The sequence below is a fragment of the Zosterops lateralis genome (assembly GCF_965231275.1).
Source record: "Zosterops lateralis genome assembly, chromosome: 1".
NCBI classification, from domain to species: Eukaryota; Metazoa; Chordata; class Aves; order Passeriformes; family Zosteropidae; genus Zosterops; species Zosterops lateralis.
Window position 1 is genome coordinate 101717544 of NC_139762.1, and position 23037 is coordinate 101740580.

The following is a 23037-nucleotide window of genomic DNA, read 5'->3' on the forward strand; positions in this document are numbered from 1 at the left end:
AAGGTTCCATTCAATACTTGTTGAAAACAGAATTAGCCATAAAGACTAGAGTTGGAGGCCTACTTTAGAAGTTACCAAGCAAAGAAAGAGAAGTACACAGTATCAATCAGGCAACTCAAGCTTTCATTTAATATCCAGCTCCTGAACACGACCTCCTGATCAAGGAACAGTGCATAAATGTGTAAAACTATTTTTTCTGATTTAGTCCAGAAGGCTTTCAGGAAGGAAAACCCAAACAAACCGACCAATAAAGACAAATATACCAAGAAGCAATTTCATAGTTTAACTACTTTTCTCAGATATCTGTTTCAGAATGACTCCCTCCCCCTCAGTCTTCCTTAAAAAACCAGAGATGATTCCATACCTTGTCCTGCAACAAATTTACTGATTTTCTTAAGAGAAATGGTATATCTGAGATATGTACAAACATCTGACACTTCCCCTCCTTGTCAGTCTTTGCAGACTCTGCTGTACAGAATGCAGCTTTATCAGTTACTTTTTCATTGTGCTAATGTTATCAAAGCCAAGCATCCAAGGCATGTTTAAAAATAATTGATAATGAACCTCTCAGCACAGGCAGTCATACATATTTTATGTGCTATACTTAGTACGTAAGAAGCTTGTTGGTCTGTTATTTAATTGCAAAAAGCAAACACCTTGGATGCCTTTAATCTTTTTAAGTACAAAAACCACTTACCCTTCCCACTTCTACGAGATTGGTAACCATGATTATGCTGGCTGTGTTTTCATGCCATACCATTCTCCAGAAGTCATATATTGTCTCCTGCATTGGTCCTGAAACAATAAATCAAATGAAAGGTTACTACCTCAAAGTCTCATGATTGGAAGCTTGTCTCTGGGGAACTCTGTGAAACCGTGACTGTACACATATATTCATATCACTATCGTCATATTTTTCATTTAGGGTCGGTGAATTTCTTTTCTGTCATCCTACCTATCTGCATTTAAGTATTTTTCTCCTGAAATAGTGTTCTGAACTAACTTTCTCCAGCACTTAGGTATTTATCTCCATAATACCCAGAAGTGGAATTATAAAAAATGGATAACATCACTCTTTCTTTTAGCAATTGGATGATAACTTAGGGAATGTGTATTTGAAATGAAATGAGCCTCAATGGACTATGTGGCCTTTCCTGGTTTCTAATATTTTTCTTAGTATACACTATCCATCAAATTAGTGCAGCTCCTAAATTGTAGTTTCTGAAGTGAGACAGAAGTTACAGTTTTTTTGCTGCAGTGTATCACTTTGCTAAAAAAGCGTCAAAGAAACCTGATGAGCCATGGCAGCAGGTCCTCTGCAGTGCTTTGCCCACCCTGTGTACTTCTGTTTATGAACATACAGGGCTTCCTCCAGCATGTGCTGAAGCTGGGTTCCTGCTCACAGGAAATGCTACAGAAATGTAAAATGTCGAGAAAAAAAACACATATCTTTGTGTGCACCTGATACTGTCTGTAGCCTACACGTCTTACCCGTAGTGCTCGCTTTGCCACCCCAATTTTAAACCAATGCTTTAAAATCACTGAGCCAATAAGAGTAAACAACATAAACTATAAGCTTAACATCCATACTGAATCCATTACTGAACCATCACATTGCAGTAAACAATTAGGGGCTTATTTAGAGGAATGACTTAAATCAGCTAATTGGAGAACAAATGGATAATGTATTGGCCTAATGTTCCTCCAGTGAAGAAACCAACACTCTTCAAGCATTACCAAACCATACGGATTGACAGACTGATACCACTGACAGATTTGGGCAGTTTGCCACCCATGTTATGTACTTTGAGCTCTCTTGGAAAATAAAATCTTCACTCTGAAATCAAGTATTTAGTGGAAAATGTAGTAATATATTATTACTGTATTGCCATGGCAGAGGGCTTGGACTAGATGGTATTTAAAGATCCCTTTCATCCCAAACCATTTGGTGACTTTGTGACTCTATGATATTATAGGCAAGCCGAAACCAGCTCACTAGGCAAGTAACATGACAGTTATAACTTAACTTAGATTTGAAATTTAAGAAAAAGGTAATAGACTAAGCCTCTTGAATTTTTAAAAAACTGTATTTATTTACAGCATTTCCAAAATACAATTTTTCCACCCATAATTTGCACAGATAATTTAAAGAAGCTATGAATTCTCCCCCTTGTTTTATCTGTCTTTAAAAATAATGCATATATTATGAGTTTCATAGGTCTCCTTATAGTTTTCATTTCCTTATAGGTTTCCTTGAATTGCTTTCATTGTTCATGTAACAGGAGAAAAAGACATTTAAAACAACAGGAAGCTATGACTGTTAGAACATAAGAAATGTCAGAAGGTCTTAAGAGTAGAATTAACAGCAGAATCTAAAACTACAGTTTCTGAAATTACTGAATTCAAGCTGATGTTATGGCTGTGAAACTGAGCACCTTTATTTTCTTTCTTTAATTAACAGCACAGAACAGGTGATACTTTTTTGAGATTTCACTCTGAATTCTGAACAAGAGTTTAATCTCTCTCCATCATATGGAAATTTACAGCAAGTATTTTACTTCTACCTGTGTCCTGGGTATGTAATATAGTCATGGTCCAAGTGCAATTTTGAATGTCACAGTAATATAATTAGTATATATTATAGTGAAAGTTTAGCTTGTTTGTGTTTTAATATTCTAGGACTCAATGTAGCTTTCTCTGGCAATTAAAGTCACGACAGCACTGGAAAGGTTTTGTGTCAGCCTCTCCTACCAATTAAAAGGAATCAGAGAATTCCACTCACTGAAGAAAATACTATCTCTGTATAGCTTTTTCCTTCCTCTCAAATCTGAAACAAATATTCAGCTAAATTACCACTGCTATTATCTTTCAAAGAGCGTACCTAAAAGAAGGATTAGGGAAAGGTGGTTTTCCACAGAATAGTGTCCTGGAAAAAGTCTTCAAGTTCATGACACATTATTAACATTATGCTTGATCAAGGACAAAAAAAATAGCAACACTATTGCTTCAAGAATCTTGGTTTAATGGAGAAAATCTAGATGGCTTCCCTGCATTCTGTCTTCATAAGACTGTGTGTTGTTTCAATAAATTTAATCTGAGTATATTTTTGGTAATGCTGCAGGAAAGGTAAGACAAGATCTTCTGTCTACACAGGTCCTGTCCCCTTGCAAGAAGCCAGAATCTTTGAGAAACTGTGGGGCAATGTAGCAATTTTCTTTATTAGTTCAGTATTAATTCACTTTTCCTTCCCACAGATTCACTTGAGATACAAGACAGTTGGGCCCTACATTGTAGCAGTCATTTCTTTTTGACAGCTCTGGGATAACCTGCAACAATTTAATCCTGATTTCTTTTTTCCCTACAGACTGCATAATTTGTGTTGTGATTTAAAGATTCCTACATTTCAAATCTGGAAATCACAAATTACAACTGGGAAGAGATCTTAACCACTAATTTATTCCTGTAGATTTTGAATTTTTTATTCTTCATAAAGAAAAAAAAAGAAAAAAGAAAAAAAATCTTTATAAAAATTAATAGTTTTTTGCAGGCCAGAGAAAGACATGAGCTATGACAAGTCCTTCAAACTTGATTCTAAGTGTACTTCTAGAAGAAATGTCCTATTCTGCAGTGCAGAGTATGCTCTTGTCAATCTTACTATCCAAGTAAGACAATCATAATTAAAAGTGCCTGACAGGATTTCCTGCCCTCCTTTCATATTCTCACATGTTTTCTTGCTTTTTGGGTCCAATCCTTACACGTAGCCTCCAAACTTCTTCATGTTCAGGACACCGAAAAAACCTCCACCCCAAAACTACTGTAAAGTCTCAGAAAGTAGTTCTTCTACATCCCATTTTTCTATTCTTCTTGACATTTTAAAAGATACTTTCTGACATATGAATAAATTATTACTTGTCTCCAGCGAGAATTGAAAAGCTTTAGAGGCTAGGTAGGTTTGTGGGATTTATTGTTTGGAAGAACTGAATGATTTGATTCCAGAGACTCGTGGTAGGGGGAGAAAGGGCCTATAATTGTTCTAAGTATCAGCTTAACAAATGTGTGCACAATAGGCAGAAAGGTTATTCTCAGCAGTTGCCCCTTTGCAGGAGGAGAAGGTCTGAAGAGAAGGTACTGTGCTACCCGACAGAAAGCCTGCGGCACACCCCGTTAGCTCCACAATACAGTACTTGTTATCAAAGATCTTTCCTGGGAAAAAAAAGAGACCAGCAACAGACTGCAACCAGAAGATGAAAAGCAAAGGAAAATAAGAAAAAGAAATCAACCCTCCAAACCCCTAGCTAATTTAATGCATTATTGAAAAAACTCAACAGAAACGATTGGTTGTATATATTACAACCATTGGTTCTATTACCAGCAGTAGTTAGTTGCTGCTCTGGGAACAAAATCATATTAGGAAATGGAACATCACACAGCTTTTATGAATGGTTTAGACTCTTTAAAGCTGCTTTTGTAACCAGCGTTTCCTAGCACCTCTCTTTCTGCTTCCTATTGTGAGACCCACTTGTAATAACTGGTATTGCTACTGGGGTATGTGATCAATTTGAATGTGATGAACTAGCCCAGAATGTAGGAAAAAGCGTTCAGGTGTAGGGAGAAAAACAAGCACATGAAGAAACAAGTAAAGCCTGAATCCTGAGGCATACACAGCACTTCCTCACACAGGGCTTTTAAATCTATGGGTCATTTTTCAATTTCTAGAAAAGCAAGCAGCTTAGACAAGGAACAAACAGCTTCTAAAAACTTTTCTAGCAGAGAATGTCAAATCCATAAGCTAACATTTGGTCCACCTGAGACCAAGCTCAGTGACAGATATTAAAGCTAGAAATGTGCAGAAAATGAACAGATAGCCTTAAGCTCCAAAGGCTCCCCAGGGACAGCGCATGGGCAGTGGGAGCCATAAATATGTGCTGAAAGGGGTAGGAGACTGACAAGATGCAAGACTTATACCTGCAGCAGTTAAATTCCATCTTGAAAAGAGAGCAGAGATACTCCTTACAGTGAGGAGATACAACCACACTGCATGAGGAGGTGTTTATAAAATGGTCCCTTCACCTACCAGTTACTGTGGTTTCTGGTAGCAAAGATAACTGCCTTCACTTTTTACTGAGGCAAAAACTTTCTGCTTGCTGCTGTGACTGCCTACAGCTTGCCTACTGAAAGACACTTAGCTAATATGCCTACTTAGAGGGAGCTGCATTTTAGCCCTCATTCTTTTACTATGTATGTTCCCTTCAAAATGAACTTGAGATACAGTGAGTGTTTTCTTATTAAGAGAAATGGCTGCATGGCAACAAAAATAACAACAAAAGCCCAAAAGCAATGATTAGTTTTGCAACTAGAGTGTCAAACCCCCCCCCCCCCCCCCTCCCCAATCCATTATGTAGCAGAAATCATCTAAAATACACTCAAAAGCATAAAACCAGAGGGGAATAAAATGTCCGGAGAGATACAAGGTACTACAAGGTAGTAGATTAAAAAAATCAGGAACTCTTGCTTTCCTAATAAACCTTTGAGGACAGATGTAGCTGTTGGTAGGATAATTTATTTCACAGGTGGAAGCAAAGTTTCAAATTTGCACTGCCAGTCCAGAGATCTGATAATCCATAAGAACATCTTATTTGCTCTTTTAACCATGCTAGAATTTGGAGGTAAATATCCCTTCAGAAAAAGGTAGTGAACTAGAGCTAATTGTCACTTTACACTATAAATGTCACTGACAGCAGGCAAGGGAACATCTCCTGTAGCCAGAATATTTTTCTTCCCTAGTCAATAAGGCAATGTGCCCAAGATTTTACGAACAGGAATTTGCAAGTGCATCATTTTGTGATCAAGTTTCCATAACTATTCAGTTCTGTTAGTCTCCCAGTTACCCCATGGGAAGCTCATCACTGGTGAGCAGCTCTGCAAGTCTGGACACCTCCTTAGGCTAAGGAGTCTTAAGACTGAATTCTACTTTTCCAGAAAGTAACCTGTCTTCTTCTTTCTATCTAAAATAGTCAGCTCACTTATAAAGAAAAGGTACAGATCCCAGTTGTGATGACTTAGCCAACTTGTAATATAAACTGCTGGTTCAGTATTTTTTTTAATTCCATGGCCATACAGCAGTACAGCTGCTGCTGAATTCACCTTCCCAAATGAGCTGGTTTCTGAATGGAAGGTACTCTGAAGATCTGCTCAACTGCTGATAATCTGATTTGTCAGGAGCAGTCCTCACCATATGGTTGTTGAATAGCTAGGGTAGCATGTGTTGAACTTTCACTCATGCTTCCAGGAGCTCTCAAGGATTTAATGCCTCTGTGAAGTCCAGAACAAAACTCTGCTATAAAAACTTCAAAAACTCAGGCAAAGGTTATGCAGTCTTTTCTTTCTCAAAGTAGGTTTAGACACTTGTCTTCTACTGTAACATAGACACGTAACTTCTAAAGTTTACACAAGAACATTTTCATAGGCACAGTATGTGTGTTCCTATTAGATGAACAATCTTGATATCTGAGAGAAAGCTGAAGTCAAGATACCACAACACCATATGGGCCCACTGCTCATCACTAGCTATCAAAATGCACACAGATCAGTTTTTTGTGTTTTTAGGTCTCAAGAAAATGATGATGAAAGAGAATCAGGTCACATAATCTGGAAGTCTTCTAAAAGCTTTTATAAAGTCCTCCCGAGTCTGTTCCAGAAACCAAAACAGCATTGAGGGTTAAAGGTACCCCAGTGTCATTCACCTGTTCACTTTTACTGAAGTCTCCTCCAGGCCTATCATTGTAACAATTAGCACACTAAAAAGCAACAGACATTTGTACTGGCAAAACTTGGCCACTAATGCTTTGGTGTTATTTATTAATTGCTAGTTTCTAGCTGTCATATGCATTTTATGCACTAAAGAATCTCAATTAAATAAATAAAACCCCTATAAGGAGCTAGAAAAAAACATGTTTTTACTTTTATCCCTTTGTTTCATTTGAATTTGTATTTAATTCCAACGTTGAGTGTGATGACATTTGAAAAGCACTTTCTAACTTTAGCCATACAAGTATTAATTATTACATAATCTTCAACAGGGCTATGTTGTAATTATACAGCTATGCTGGATTTCCTGATAAAATCTTCCTTACAAATGTCGCTTGCCTTGGGAAAAATATAAATAAACAAAGTTGTGGATGGCTTACCAATGAGGCTGGTTCCCTATAGGTATGTTAGACCAGCAAGGATGCCTGCCTGAGTCTATGGCTACTCTCATGTGAGGTATGGAAAAATCCTCTGCCCCAGTCTTAGATCTTATTTTAACAATTCTTCCATTGAAGTAGATTCAGAGATTGCACAGAAAGAAGCCAACTGCTTGCAGAGGCAATAATGACCTCATAGTCAGCTGAGAAAAGATACCATTTTGTAAGCAAAAAATTCTACTGGAACTTAATTCACAAGCAAATAAAATTGTTTGTTTTCTCTTAACACTAGTTTTAACCCAGGCTTCAGAACATAGCACGCATATCAGACATATCTGTGTTGCAGCCAGCTTGCCATTTCTTTTTTTGGCCTTTTGCAACGATACCACCTTACAACACTTACCCCAAAAAACCAGTATGCAGCAACACTGTTCCACAGTAATTCACCTCAGCTATACTCAAATGGGTTAATAAGGACTGAGATATGAATTTAAAACGTCCTTTTCATTATTTCCTTACTTAGATGGATTGTCAATAAGAAGCAGATCTGACTGAATCCTGTTAGCTTGACATTTCCGGAAAATGCTGCTTATACAGCAAGCTGAAATGCTTTACTGGGACAAATCCTGCCCAGTGCAGCTACTGGCAGTGTAGAGGCTTTCTACTGTATCCTTTGCTCCAGAAAAACACAGCTTCCTCTCATTACCAGCCAAGGGACAGCACAGTGAATAGTAATTGGCTGATTTTCAAGCACAAACTGAATCATACCTGCTTTGAGCTAGCCAGTCAGCCAGCCCTGCTGCCTGCACACTGCTATATGTGAAAATTGGCTTTCACAAAATGAAACGTTCAAAGTGCTTTCAAGTCCCATTAGCTTTCAACAAGGCTTAGATTACTAAGTGACTGTGGAGCATGTGGAAATTTTATGTATAGCTCCCACGAGACTGACCAGTGCTTTGGCTGGCTTTCTATACCACCTATTCCCATATTTAAGTAGTCAGCACTAGACCTGCTACAGGAAGAAGAAGGGGAAAATTGACCTGTAAATTCTCCATCTCTTTCCAAAAATAAAAAGAAAACAAAAACATTGCTATCTACCACGTACAGTAGTGGGGAGCCAGAGTCCCACTGTTTTATGAAATAATGCAAGTGTTTCACAGATAGCTAAAAAAACCCCCCAACCCTCCATTCTGAATTCCCAGTTTAATATAGAGATACTTAAAAAAAAATTATCCTTTGAGCAATGATAAAACTGATTACTCCAGAGATTTTTTTTCCTTTAAAATTGCTCATTTCATAAAACTAGATAATCAGTTTGAAAATGTGTATTTTCTAAGTGTTTGTATATTCACATACACAGCAACTGTTGGCTAAAGCTGGCTCATTTCTTTTGCTGGCATTTCCTCTGATCCTATTCTGCAACGATTCTGTGGCTTGTCAGATGGAGGAATGTGGTATTTATTCTCTGGAATATCATATGGCATTTTCTTTTCTCTATTGATACAGATCTAACTGGGCTGAAACAGTGCCCATCTCAATGCATTATTTTGCCTGAATCATGGTACTATCTAGAAATCCCAGTTCAGGACTGGAACTGCACTGCAGCAGAAGTGCATTACATATGAAATGCCCAAAATGAATACACAAAATATGTTCATGCCCCTCACAGTCATAAGGAACCAAACACACTTGAAAGGCAACAGAAGCAAGGTAGGGTTTGAATGAACTGGACAGTCTTGGTACAATACACAGCAACCACAAGATGACAGCTTCTACCATTCCTGAATAATCCTAGGTGTTCCTTCTCCATGTTAGTATTTCCACCACTTTCAGAAACAAGTCATTGCTGAACTTATTTTAAAGGCTGTGACCACACTTTATTTGTGCACTCTTGACAGGTGCTATTTAAGACATTTTTATACCACTACACCTAATGCTGCCAGCTAACTTTCCATCTAATAAAGGCTTGCACACTTATTGATTGACATTTCACCATGGCTAGATTTCCAATACTAGCTCAGTTTGTTCTATTTGAACAAAATAAAATGAAAATGTCATATGGTTTCCCAAAGAATAAATAGCACATTTCCACAACATCCTTTGACTACTCACAGAAGTACTGCAGACTGGTAACAGGGGAACTAGCATCAACAGAAATTGTCCAGATTTAAACTGTTAGCCCAAGATGAGACAAAGCTAAATGCAATAAAAGTGGGTGTACATAGTACTATTGTCCATGTATGCACCCTTATGACACTCAAGAAAGCTGCTTTTTCTGATTTTAACAGCAGGAAACAAAAACCAACCAACCAACCAAAACCCATCATCAGAACAGTGTGGTTGTAGTTTAATGTTGTTCATCTGGTCTAACTGAAGAACTCTTTTTTTGATGTAACTTGCCCCACAGCAGAGATGTTAAATGGTCTGTTTCTCTCATTAACATTTTCTCAGACTGCATAAATCCAGTATCTTCCAAAATTCTGAATTACATGTAACACTTCTGGGGGTTAGGAATTCCCTAGTGACGACAATGTGGGATACCTGAATAATGCCAGAGCCTTGAATCTTTACTTCACAGTTTTTAAGACACCACTGCTAGACAGTGGCTTGCAGAGAGTGTGCTTCAGTTTTTTCTCCTATGAAACAGGAAAGCTTTGAATAATGTAATTGTATCTAGAGGCCTTGACATATTTTCTGGCGGAGTGTATTGGCTACAGAGAAGTAGGTCTCATTCATACATGGACCTTCTTTCTCTCTATGTACTACAGATATTTTAATTGCTTAATTGCAGTCAAGCATGTCAGAAGAACGATAGGTGACTCATCTGGGAACCTGAAGTAGAGGTATGAACACATTTGGATGAACAGCAAGAAGAGGTACTGGCTCTCTGCCTAAGGTCATAGCTCTGACTGAAGGGTTATTCTGGGAGACTGGAGACCATGGTTCAAACCTGAGCTTTGTGAGAGCAGTCCAACAGAAAGTTTCAATTGCTGAACAAGTGTTTTCCACTAAGAAAGCAGTTTCTGTTTCTAATTTGTGCATTCTTCTCAATAAGCGTGATTTGCATCACGGAAGTATGAATACCTATTAATCACTCATTCTAAACAGCTCATCTGAGCTGGAAAGACTAACACATACAGTTTTTTGGGTTTTTTTGTGTTTTGTTGTTTGGTTTATTTATTTAATTTTTTTTGGTAAAAAACGTGCTGCATCTAACATTTCCAAAACAAAACTCTTAAGTAATTGACTTGTTGGACTGGGTTCTTCATATCAACTTGTAATGCAGAATCAATTTTGATGATGGATGAGAAGTTTAAGATCATTTTATCCCCTTCAGTAGAAGGTTCCTTAGGGAATGGACAAAAGAACCTAATTAGTCTTTTGCATTTCTACTTTCTATTTCCATGTTGAGTCAATCATAAGCATCAGATTGTAATAAAATCATCACTATTCTCTAGCTCAAAAATATGAGTTCATTTTGGCTATTTGTTTCTTTTATTTTTCCCTGAGGAAAATTGTGAAGGAATGTTGCTCATGCATGTGAGTAAGATATTCAGATGCTATATTTTTTAAACTTGTACTGGGAGTTTAAGTGCATTACCATGAATACTTTACCTAGATGAACAAACAACATAATTTAGTCTACATTAACGCTAAGTAAAATGCTAGAAAAAACTTCTATCATAGTTTATTGTCCTGATAAGTATCACATGAGTGAGACGCATCACTCACAGTGTATTTTTATATTTAAGGGTAAAGAATATTGGTACATTTATTTCTTCCTTACAGAAATAGTCAGTATCAAACAACTATTAGTCAGATCAAGGTATGTACAAAAGTAATTAAAGATAAATGTGTATTGCATATTTTTCTTTTCAATGTCAAGATAATTATGATTAAAAATCAAATTTGCCTAACCAAAAACTCAGGACTATTAGTCGTTGTTATTTTTGAGGACCACCTGGTTATTTTCACCACTTCAAGCAGAAAAGGTGAATGTTAACGTTTTAGTTCTGTTTTTTCATTATATTTTATGCCAGACTGCAGTATTTAATATACACTGTAAACAAGGAATGCCATTCTAACATTCCAAGTGTATTTGTGTTTAGTTTAGACACAATACATGAACATGTTTGCAATAGAATGAGATTTGGAAGCAGCAGAGGGAATCTCCACAGTCTACGTCTGAATATGCAACTGCATGGAAGAATACAGATGGAGAGGGAAAGAAATTAATCCAATAAGCCTGTGTCTTTTCTTGTTTTCAAAGGCAGTGCTTCAAAATCACCCAGACTGTCATGTGCATTGGTGGCCAAATCAATATAGAGATTTCAGTTGCCACCGAAGGATATATAAAAGAGAAAAGACAACAGATTTCAAAGATTTGGATATGGTCACAAGACAAGAAAAACGTGAAAAGAAACAACCAAAAAATCCACAAATGAACAAAAAAACCCAACCCCCCCAAAACCCAAACCATTCAAAACTGCCAAAAAACACGAACCCCTCCCCAGCCTTATTTGTTTCTGGATACATTTGTTTCTGAAATACCTTCTGTTTTGTAAATTTGCTACACTGTTTTGTTTTTTTTTTTTTGTCTAGCAGATGAGAAGACCAAAAGCTGCCTTCCTCCAGACTGCTGAAGACCATCTGGTAAATAAACTTCACAGAAAAAAAGATGCTTTGACTATGTGATTTTTCTGACAAACTGCTTTTCTCTGCCTCTTTTCTGCTTTAGCATTAGGCTTCACTGATTAACAGGTGTGTTAACAGGACTCTGCTAGGTACCCTCCCCATAAAGCCCAATTTGTGACTGATTTTCCGTCAAAGATGGAAAACTTCTCATCACACATCAGCTTTTCATAATTTGCCTTCTGCTAAAATACAGACATGCAGGTGAATTTATACAGCCAATGCTGTATACATCTTTCTTGAACAAAAAATGAATTCTGGTGCATAATACAGGCAATTAGTAGTCTGAGCAACACTTACAGATTGTCACCTTTATAATTTTTTTTCTGAAAATGTTTGGTTCACAAGGACAGTGTGCTCAGCTCTTGAGTTTCAGAAAGATGGCAATTTCCCTGTTTGCAGAATATATTTTAAGTTACATATTAACGTAAGGAGGACAAATATATTGCTTTTCACACGCTTCTATTTTCTACATTACAACCAAGAAATTGGTTGCTTTATTTGCCTCTAATTATTTCCTGCAGACTTTCATTTCTCTTACTTCCTTATTCTGATATGCAAACATCTGTTGTAACTCTTCTGGTCTGATTTTCACAACACAGAAATCAAACTAAGATCTTGTCCTTGAGACAGGGATCTACATATGCTCTGAAGTCCTTTATTTCTGATTTACTGCAGCTCAGTCTGTGTGGGGAAAGGGACAGGAAGAATTGCTTTTTCTTCCTCTGTGGCTTTGACAATGGACTACAGAAAAATCACTGTTTTCTCAAACTTGTGTCACAAGCCACATTGACAAGTGAGTCAAAGAACAACCTGCATGGAATTTCGGAATTTATATTGGCAAATAAATACTAAATTATTATTTATATAATATCTAGAGCTTGTTCGCTCTTTCAGAGAATTTCCAAGCAGATATGAAAGGTGGGGATGTACTACATGCAAAATGTAGCCACACAAGTGAAAAATGCCAAGTGCCTTCATGTAGCTATGAACCTATTAGCAGTTTTCTAACACTGCTCCTGTTTCACTTGGTCTCTACACAAAGATCCAGGGAAATGAAACACTGCCATAAAGCCTAAGTCAACTTTGTAATAGAAAACCAGCTAGCTTTTTTTTGGCATTTACAGCTTTCCACCTGAAAGATGTGTCTCATTCCTTGCACAAACAAAACTACCACACAGCTGATTACGAAAAAGACAGAAAAATACAGGAATCATGAAAATGGTGAAAGACAGCTGTTCTGACAGTTATCACTAAACCGTCCTGTTACAACTGAAGAGGCAGAGAGAAACTCTGGTATTCTCATGTACCATAAAGTGGTAACTTGTTAAAAGGATTGATTTTGATGGTTACTAGTTTTTATACACACTGTCTCCTTTTGTCCTTAACACCAGTAAAAGTACCAATTTTTAACAGATAATCAAACATAATTGTTATCATGAGTCTTTGGTGGGCAATGCTAGCAAGTGACCTAAGGTGAATTTACCATATGGCTTCACAATATAACCTGCAGATGTCACTTTCACATCTACAAAGGGTCTATTACTTCGTGTTTAGGTAGGGGCAAAAAGTAACTTCTTTGCCATTTGTCACTGCTACTGCAAAACAGGTGAACTTGGTTCTATAAAGCCTCACCTTTTAAAAATGGGGCTTAGAATGGGCTCAGCTCTCTGACTGAAGACAGATGGCTTCAACCACATTTTTAATGTTTTGAAGATTTAGAAGTAAGAAACAGCATCAAACATAGTTGAATCTTCAAGATTAATACAGGTGCATAGAATTCAATCACTTTGTATATATATCAGGAAAACAGCTTGGCTGTTTTCAGTCCCGCATGCTGCAAACAATGACAGCATCTATGAAACTGAAAAATTGTGGACAACTATTTTGCCTTGCTGTTATTCAGTTCTCCCTGAAGTAATTTCGCATGTTAATATTCATCTGGAGGCTAAAACCACAGAAGCAAAACTTTTTCTGTAAAGAGAACTGTAGAGCTTCTACACTGCTGTAGTTGTGACAACTTTTTGCGACATAAAAACAAAAAAACATGCCAAGGAAGTTAAGAGTATTGTTATTCAATGCACTATTTCTGCTTCAGATGCCTAAAAGGGAAGTTTCAGTTTGAAAGAAAATGTGTTTTTGTTTCTGAAAACCCTTATTAAAATGTTCATACAGCACACAGAGTTGTGCATGGAAGAAAGACAAGTATTTTGCAGAAAAGAGAAGGAATATGAAAGGGGTTATTAGAGAGGCAAGTTTATGCTGTTGATAGTGAAGACTGTAAACATTTTCCTTGTAAATATTTATTTTCAAAAGTTTCTAACTTATACTTAAAACCTCCTCCTGACTGAAACTTGACTTGATGTCTGTCTCCATAATAAGCAATACAGAAAGCAATTTTGTATCTGCTTTACAACTGGATACAGAGAGAAAAAAAGAGGTTGAAAGGCTACACTGTGCCATTGTATCTGAAATTGTTTTATTTTCAAGAGATAACTTTTTACAGCCATTAAGATAAGCTCTGAAGTATTTCTACAAAACATCTCAGCTCCAGCTGCTCTGCATGCTGCAGCAAGTAGAGACAATGTGAACTGTGGGGAGCATTCAAAAGTCTGAGATGTACAAAAGAACATACTTTATATACAAAGACATGCAGCCTGCATGTGAGTTATCTGCTGTTTCACACATGACTGACCTGCTTGAAAACCAGCCCTGGTGGAAATGGCACAGAGTGATGCTGTAGAACTGTGTTAACACTCATTTGTCACTCATCATTTACAGCTGTTGGTGCTGTGGAGGAGGAAGCATCCAAAACCCTTGACAGAGACTTGCTAAAAGAAGCTACACCATAGCTCAGTAAACTACATGAGCTTCAGGAGACACAGAACAAATAAATACAAACCAAAGTTTTTTTTTCCTGTTCAGTAATCAAGGTGAGACATAGAAGTCATACAATAGATCAGAAAATCAGAAGTCATACAGTAAGTCAGAACATCCAGCACTGTGTGTGAGAATAAGCATTGTACAGATATTCAACCAAATGCTCTCATGGAGGGACCAGGTTAAAATTCATTGATTACCTAACTCCTGCAAAAAAATAACCCTTAGCTGCCAGTAAATTTAACAGATCATACAAGAGCTCCCATACAAGATATTCTCCTATAAAAAGAAGAATTATATCCATGGGAACAAGGGATATATAAAGGAAAATAACGAGTTTTAAATTGCACCAGCCTGCTGGTTCTGCATGACCCAATATGTTGGCTTTTGAGGAGGGATTCTTTTTAATCATGGTGACTCAGGTGCGGATCCCATCTGTTGATGCCAATTACAGCAGATCATGAAAAGTCTTTATTAGCTGTAAATTCAGTCTACCACTCACATCATACTTATCACATAAAGGAAAATTGATATTAATTTAGTAATTGAAATTGCACCCTATGAATGTATTACTCTTAAAAGCTGAAGTAAAATAATTTTTGATTTTTAGTTGAGAAAGCCTCCATTAAGAAATTATTTTAAAAAAATGTTTCCTCCCCTAAATCAAGGTAGCAGCAGGACGCTATGAATGCCAAGGTGGAAAGCTACCAGTCTGCATGTCAGACTCTGGTTAGTATGGAAGACAGTAACACTTCAATAAACAGGTGATTAGGCAACTCCCAGCTCTGTTAAAAGCAGATTGGTAGTCTATTACAAACTGATTAAATTTGCCACTTCTTCACTTCAAACAATTATATTTGCTCATTAACACTTGATATGTTGAATGCAGCTTAAGAACATAGGAAAATTAAATATCAATCATTCTAACTCCTCAGAGATTTAAAAATGACTCAGATAATGATATTTTCCTTCCAAGAACAATAGGCATGTGCACCTGTGAAAGCTGTTGTGGAGGAGAAAAGGGAGGATGGGAAAAGTTATTTAAAGACTGATGAAAAGTAGATATCAAGGGAATTAAACATGCAGCTTAACTGTTGTGCTGCACTGATGTGTTTGTACATATCTGATGGAAGTGTGTTCTAAAACAGAGCACGAACATTGCTGGCCACAGTGCAAGCTGTGGCACAGTGCAAGCTTGTTAGTAAGGCTGACATAGAATAGAACCATAGAATATCCTGGAACCCACAAAGATCATCAAGTCCAACTCCTGGTCCAGCATACACCAGCCCAAGAATCCCACCATGTGCCTGAGAGTGTTGCCCAAATGCTCCTTGAACTCTGGCAAGCTTGGTGCTGTGACCACTTCCCTGGAACATATGGAGGCACAGTCTGACGTGAAACAAACGTGTTTCTTTCATAGTTAATATCGAGACATAAAGGAATTCTGGAGATTATTCCCAGTTACTTTGCCATCTTTGCAGAAGACAGAGACTTCATCTTACTGAAAATGTGCTTTGTCAGGAAGCTGGGATATTGGAGAGTAACAGTAACTAGTTATTAAACGACTGCATCTATCAGTGATCAGATCTTGCAGAGAGCCATAAAAAGCAGAAGACTACTTTTAACCCTATTCTGATGATGGGAAAGCTGAGATACAGGAAGAAAAAGAAACTTTTTCATGATTCTTCATCAAGCCACAGACAGAACCAGACAGAACACACAAACTTTTGAGGTCAGTGTTCCTCATTCCTACCAACTAGAGGCATGAAGCTGCTGTTCAACTGGCCTTAAAAAGTGAGATGTTAAAGATGTAAACCACAAAAAATATCACAGCCAGATAATGTTGAGCTTCTTGTAAATTGTATGCTTATTTTTAGATTAATTTTACATTTTTCAGTGAATCTGTTTCCTACTCATTACACCATGGGAAGGAGGGGTTAGGCATCCCCATGTGCACTTAGCTGCATCTACACAGAAGACACTGATGTGACCCATCCCCAAAATTGACAGCTGCAACAGTCATACATCCTTTATATCCTCAAAGAACATCAGTTTATACTCCTGTTCTCCTCTTTGTTGACTAGGTGCTTCTTGACACTATATGAGGAAAAAACATGGCAAACTGTTGGGACTTGCTGGTGGATCTGGTAAACAGACCTTTAGCACATTATTCATACATAATTACATACTTGGTTTTAAGACCTGAAAGTACAAACCTTCAAGCTTGTTATTTGCTATTCAAGTATTATGATGACTGTGATAAAAATCATGATAAATTATAATAAATATTGTGATAAAACAGTATTTAAACTTGCTTTAGATGGGTACCTAAGAGAAAGATTTCTGGGAGATCTGGTGAACTTCCTGATGAAAACTTATTGCAAACTACAAGTTAAAGGCCAACTGTTTATCTTTTTATTTTAGGTTTCAATTACAAGTGAAAAACAACAACATCATTAGGTAAATGTTAAACGGAACAAATCATTTCTTCTTTGAAGAGGAGGGTGTAAAAGTCAGAAAGGAATGAATCAAATGCTGCATTTTGGTTCCTGTCTTCCTATCTGTCTGATACCATGACACTGGCTTGTCTGTAGAGACTGTGGACTAAGGAACGTGGTGGGTGGGCAGCAGAAGTGGAAGACGAAGCACATTTACATGGCTCATATTCTAAGATCACAAATTCTGAAAGTATAAAATTCTGGTCTAAAAGTGTAATGTTGACACTAGTGAAGTGGTTCTGGAAATAAGTGGGGACTGGAGGCAGCAGACTATGGAATATTTAAGAAACAAATCACAGCAAGATGCCTTATTTGACATGGTTAACATTTCATTTGCTTCGATAAAAAAAACATTAAAAAGTATGTGACCTCTAAATCCAACACATGTTAAGATTATTCTGAGCATATTATACTCAGTACTCCAGCTGGACCCCTTAAAAGGTTGAAATAGCATCTGTGGGTGGAGCTCAGCTTTTTCAGATCCATGGGCAAATGCAGTAAGCTCTGTCACAGACTACCTATTACAAAAACAAATTCCCTCCAAGCAGTGGAGGAGCAATCAAATTTTCACACACGCTATCCAAGCCCAGGCAGGAGATTGGCATGTTGTTCAATATTGTGACTAAGTAGTCACAAAAGACTCATTCTTCCCATTTGTTCCAGCTCTGAACTTGACCAAAAAAACTAAAAAGGACTGCATCAGAATGCACAAACTATGTTTTTGAGTACAAATTGAAAATTAATTTGTGTGTTGACGGAAGAATAGGCTCTTTTTCTCAAGCAAGGTTTTAAATGACAGCCTGTAGGACTGTCTTTGTAGAACCCTGTGATGAATCCTCCTGCCAGTGTTTAAATGTCTTTTGGTCCTCTACCAAAACTTGCTAGCTGAAGAGTTTTGTATTTTAAGGATCTGGAGCCTAGTTATCATTGAACAGTTAAGAGAACATATTTTCATGACACTGTTGGCTCTCTGAACAGGTACGAAACATTCCTACCATGACTCATTTGTTTTTTCATGAGTAACATAATGCTGAGTAACTTCTTTGAAAAGTGATGCATCTTTCTTTTTTACTCAAAACCTGTTTTAACATAAAGGTAAAGGACTGCTTACTTGAAATACCTGAAAATTCAGTAATAATTCAGTTTCCTCGTTTCTACCTATGTGATTGAGCTGACTCTCTTGGATATTGACTATGGTAAGAATGCTTGTTAGAGAGAATAAACTGCAATCCAAGTACCAAAACCTCTTAGCCTCACATAACCAGAAGGAAAAGGTGATAATCTTACCTTGTGTAGCAATGTAGTGGTTTGGTCTATGATAACCCTAGAATAGATTGAAAGGAAAAAAAAAAAATCAGCAATTTGCACCTTGGCTATGTTCCTATGAGTGAAACTTCATTTAGGATAGTATTCAGTAAATGTCAAAACAGTACAACAGTATTAGATACAAAAGTTCTTTTCAGTTGGGGAAGGGCAAGTGAGAAGGGAAACAAAAGCAAATGTGTTTTCTGCAAAATAATTAAGTTGGAGCCATGTACATCAGGGGCCAGAAGTAATATATTCTTTCAGTCCCTTGTTGGCTCTGCTGAAAATGAACAGCATGAAATCCTCTTTAGCACTTGCAGCTAATGGCATCAGGTGTCATTTTAGAGTCTGAGATATACTTTCACCTATTGCTGTTGACCACAAAGCCTATCTCTTTTTTAACAGATAACAAATGTCAGATTTGCATTCAGACTGGGGAAGGAAGGAGGGTATGGTGTTCACTCTGCCCATGGTGATTTGTTTATGTTTTATTTCTCAACAATAAAAAGGAGGATAAGGTCATTCATTAAACCATCTGGTATGAACATACTTTTTCAAGAAGACCATAATACAATTCTGATGATGACAGTAACTTAATCAGAAGTTGGCCAAGCAATAAAGACCAATATTCTATGCATTCTTTGCAACATGGAACAGGTTGCCAAAATGTAATGACAGCATTTTTTACAGTATTTGAATTTCTGATGTGATGGGAGTGTCACCAAATGTTTAGATCATGCACCAGTATGCTGATCAATCCAGTTATAGGAGTATTAATATTTGAATAATGGTTATTTTGCATTGCCAGTCATCAGCAGGAAGAACTTAAAGCTGTAGCAAGCATGCCATTGCAATTTCTTTGTAAAAGTCTAAGGGGAAATGAAGTGATACAGGGTGAAAAGAATCAAAACAACTAAACATACTTTGAGTAGTACAGAAAGACTAGCATTAATTACAGAACTGATTTCTTTACATGACATTGAAGCAAAATTTCGAAGTCTGTGAACTGAGAAGTGTTCAGAGAGCTACAGAGTGGTGTTTTTTTTTTTTTTTTTTTTTTTTTTTTTTTTTTTTTTTTTAATTTCTGCTATGTGTTACCTAATCCTTTGTGCCTGGGATCAAACACTTCCATCTCCCAGTGAAAAAAGCATGGGAGGAAATACATCATAACCATAGTGTCTATGACAGTGCCATTCTCTTATTAACGTGTTATACTGATAGCATGACAACCCTAGTAATAACTGCATGCAAGAGCAAAATTAAAGCTACTTCTTTACTAGAAAAAACAGTGTTTCCAATGGAAACCCGATTAGCAAGATTATAAATGTGCTGTGTTTTGTGGCAGAGTTGTCTTTGGAGGATGTCGGCAGTCCTAGAAGCTTTGCAATGAAGCCATCTGCTGAGGATGAGGAAAAGACTTTTTTGGTTCTCAGGCATTGTTTCTTCTAGGGCTACATTCTCTCTATCCTTTTGTATTCCATCAGCAAAAAACCCAAAAAAGTTTCCATGCAGATATCTATCAGCATTTTATATGAGACTATATTATCCAAATATTTATTTCTCACATTTCATAATATTTTAGAGTAAGATCCAAATCTGACACAAGAGAATACTACTAGTCTAAAATGAGAACAATCCTGAATGTTGGAGAAAATGTGGAAGTGAATTCAAATCTAAGTCCTCAGTGTGAATTCTCTTTCCTTTCATGACAGATTATTCCCTTCAGAGATTAGTGTGGTGTCTAACTAAATATATTTCCATATGCACCTTCACTGCTTGGTGAGTGTGCTACTCTTTCAAACAACAAGGGACTAAGAAGAAATCTGAGCTTAGTTTACTGATTCTTGAATGTGCTTATAAAACATCAGTAATGAGGTATCTTCAGAAAGTTGCCTCAGACTTCATATTGTTACAACTGAAGTACCTACTTTTCTTGTACAGCTCTAGTTTCTCCATATTCTGAGAAAAAAAAATCTTTTACATTCCTGTTTCATACTAGTAATTAAATTTGAACTGCAAAATCTGACACCGTTTTTCAAAGATGTAACTGCTGAACAAGAAATCTTTAGCAGGCAGTTTCCTATGAAGCAACACTTGTTTTACTTAGCCTAACATCTAGCACTCCATGTAAACAGTAAAATGACTAACTTTGCTATCCATAGACTTCTGGCTTTAGATAAATAATATTGGCTTTTTACTGACTTTCAATTCTACTTTTGAGCTCATTCTTTCAACCAAAAACACCTTGTCTCTTAAAGAATTTATTCTAATGTAAAACATTAAGTTAACATGATGCAGAATGAACAAAGAAGCCACTTTCAATAATTAAACAGCCTACATATTTAATGAAATGTCTTGCTTGCATTAGAAATACTGGTTAACAGCTGCAGAATATACTTTGAAGGCGACTTAAAAGTGCAGAGATGACAAGAGACTGCAAATCTCTGCATTAGGCATTACGGAGTTTTGTCACATTAATATGCAAACAGCTTTCTTTTAAATGTGGAATGATGCCAAGCTGTTGACAGAAAGTGAAAATAACATTTTGCTAGCCCATATAAGCACCAGCAGGCAAAGTAGCCATACAGTGTTCCTGGCAAGGCTTCAGTCTAGTGGCAGTTGGAGGAAATGACTCATTTAATTTACTGATTGAGAAACCTTTGAGGCTTTTTTCTTCCTTTAGTGCACACCTAGCTTCCAACGATAGCACTCCCCAGTGCTAAACAATGTTAGCAGCTGTTATTAGCTGTGGTATCTATTACAAATTGTGAATAATGTGAGAATAATAAGAGTTCCCTCTTTGAACACAACATTAAGCTTGTTGACTGCATCAGGATACGCACATCGATATAATTCCCATTGATATAATCGGAACTTGTTTCTCCTTCAATAGGCTGCAATCTCACTCGAGAATGATCATCTGAAAAGGGAACAATGGAGAGGAAAAAGAAGTAATTAAAGACATATTCAGTAACATAGGCTTAATCAAGATATTCCTTTATAGTCCAACTAAAACTTTAGCAAGTTCATGCTTATTTTCTTGTACATGAAAACTGTAGCTACATTTAATTCTCATTTCAGTCATTCACAGGCTTTCCAAATCCCCTCTGTTTTTCCGTATGAATTTCTTAAATCTTATAATTTGAAACCCATTACAATTATGATTTTTGCCTTGACCCCCTCTGCTTTTGTCAATAAAATAACATTAAGTTGTCAAAGGCTTATTCATTTGGAAATGCTTCTGCTGGTACTCAGAAGGAGCTGAAGTTATTCACGACATACTCAGAGTTTTTGAAGGAAAACCCATTATCTTTTCAGTAAGAGAGAAAGCAAAACAAAGTAATGGCAAAACCCAAGCAGTGGCTTTGTCACTGAATTTTGCTCCACTGTGGTCATCTGTATGTATCCAGGACTGTGAAAACACTTCCAGCTTTATTTTCTAAATTCCAATCCAAAACACCATAGCATGAATTCATCTCATGACAGGTGCCTCATCTTCTCTAGCAACATTACTAGAGGCTAGTTCCCACCCTGCACAAGAATATCTCTAGGCTGGCAGGGCTTCTTCTTCTCGGAGACTTTGTAAGCTTCTCTTGACTCTCTTAGTTCAAAAGCAACCAAAACCTTTTTCAGAATGCTGCACAAGTTGTAGATAAAACAATTTGAGGGAAGGATCTCAAGGAGAGAGAGATGGTAAGCAGCCACTTTATTGCTGCTTTGTTTATGAGGTACTCTTGCTAATTAGATACCTGTGTATTACTGTTTTGCTGCCTGCCTGCTGAGCTAATATTACTTGCAGCTGATGATAGACCTTCATGACAGCCATTATTTTGTTGTAAATGTAAATAATCATTAAAACACCCAAAAACTTGCCACCTGTGTTTTGAACAGTTATTTCAGAAGCTTTAAAATTCCTAAAAGATAACAAATAAATGAAAGAATAGGAAGTGACTTAAAACCCCAACTTCATTATAAATAGCATAATTTCAGCCCACATTATGGTGGAGGATGAACAGGGCAAGTGCTTCTTAAAATAACGTTGTTTTACACTTACAAGTCAAGAGAGAAATTGGTCAAGTTTACCTCTTCCTCTTATGTTCCAAGTCTTAGGAAATAGAGATCTCAGAGCCTCATTTATTTCCCCGGGATTCCCTTGGGAGAGAGAAAGGGCACGCTACAACCCCAAAAACAGTAAATCAGAATTAATTAAAATTCCATCTCCCAGTTCCACACAGGTCTTACACTGCTATTTTCCTGGAATTATTTCACTCAACAGTCTTCAAGAATGAGGTTTTCAAACATGCTGGAATATTTGAATCAGTTATGTTAATCAGGTCAGCCTTTTCAGCCTCTCTATTCACTTTTCCAAGAATAAAAATTTAGAGCTGTGACTTTCCATTACATAACCCTGCTTGTCTGACTCTACCAAGTGCTTTGCTATTCTATGCTTAATTAAGCTACTTATCAGTTTCTTCAGA

At 36.9% G+C, this 23037-nt stretch overlaps 1 protein-coding gene across 9 annotated transcripts in view; it reads right to left on the reverse strand.

The window, feature by feature from the left end:
• PTPRM (protein tyrosine phosphatase receptor type M) overlaps window positions 1-23037 on the reverse strand; it is a 437540-nt gene that overhangs the window by 32693 nt on the left and 381810 nt on the right. For all 9 annotated transcript variants that reach the window (XM_083866169.1, XM_083866171.1, XM_083866170.1 and 6 more), the window contains 3 exons: window positions 21403-21479; window positions 18542-18578; window positions 698-795 (listed from right to left, as the gene is read on the reverse strand). In XM_083866169.1, the coding sequence (XP_083722295.1) occupies window positions 698-795; window positions 18542-18578; window positions 21403-21479 (212 nt within the window). The remainder of the gene's footprint in view (window positions 1-697; window positions 796-18541; window positions 18579-21402; window positions 21480-23037) is intronic.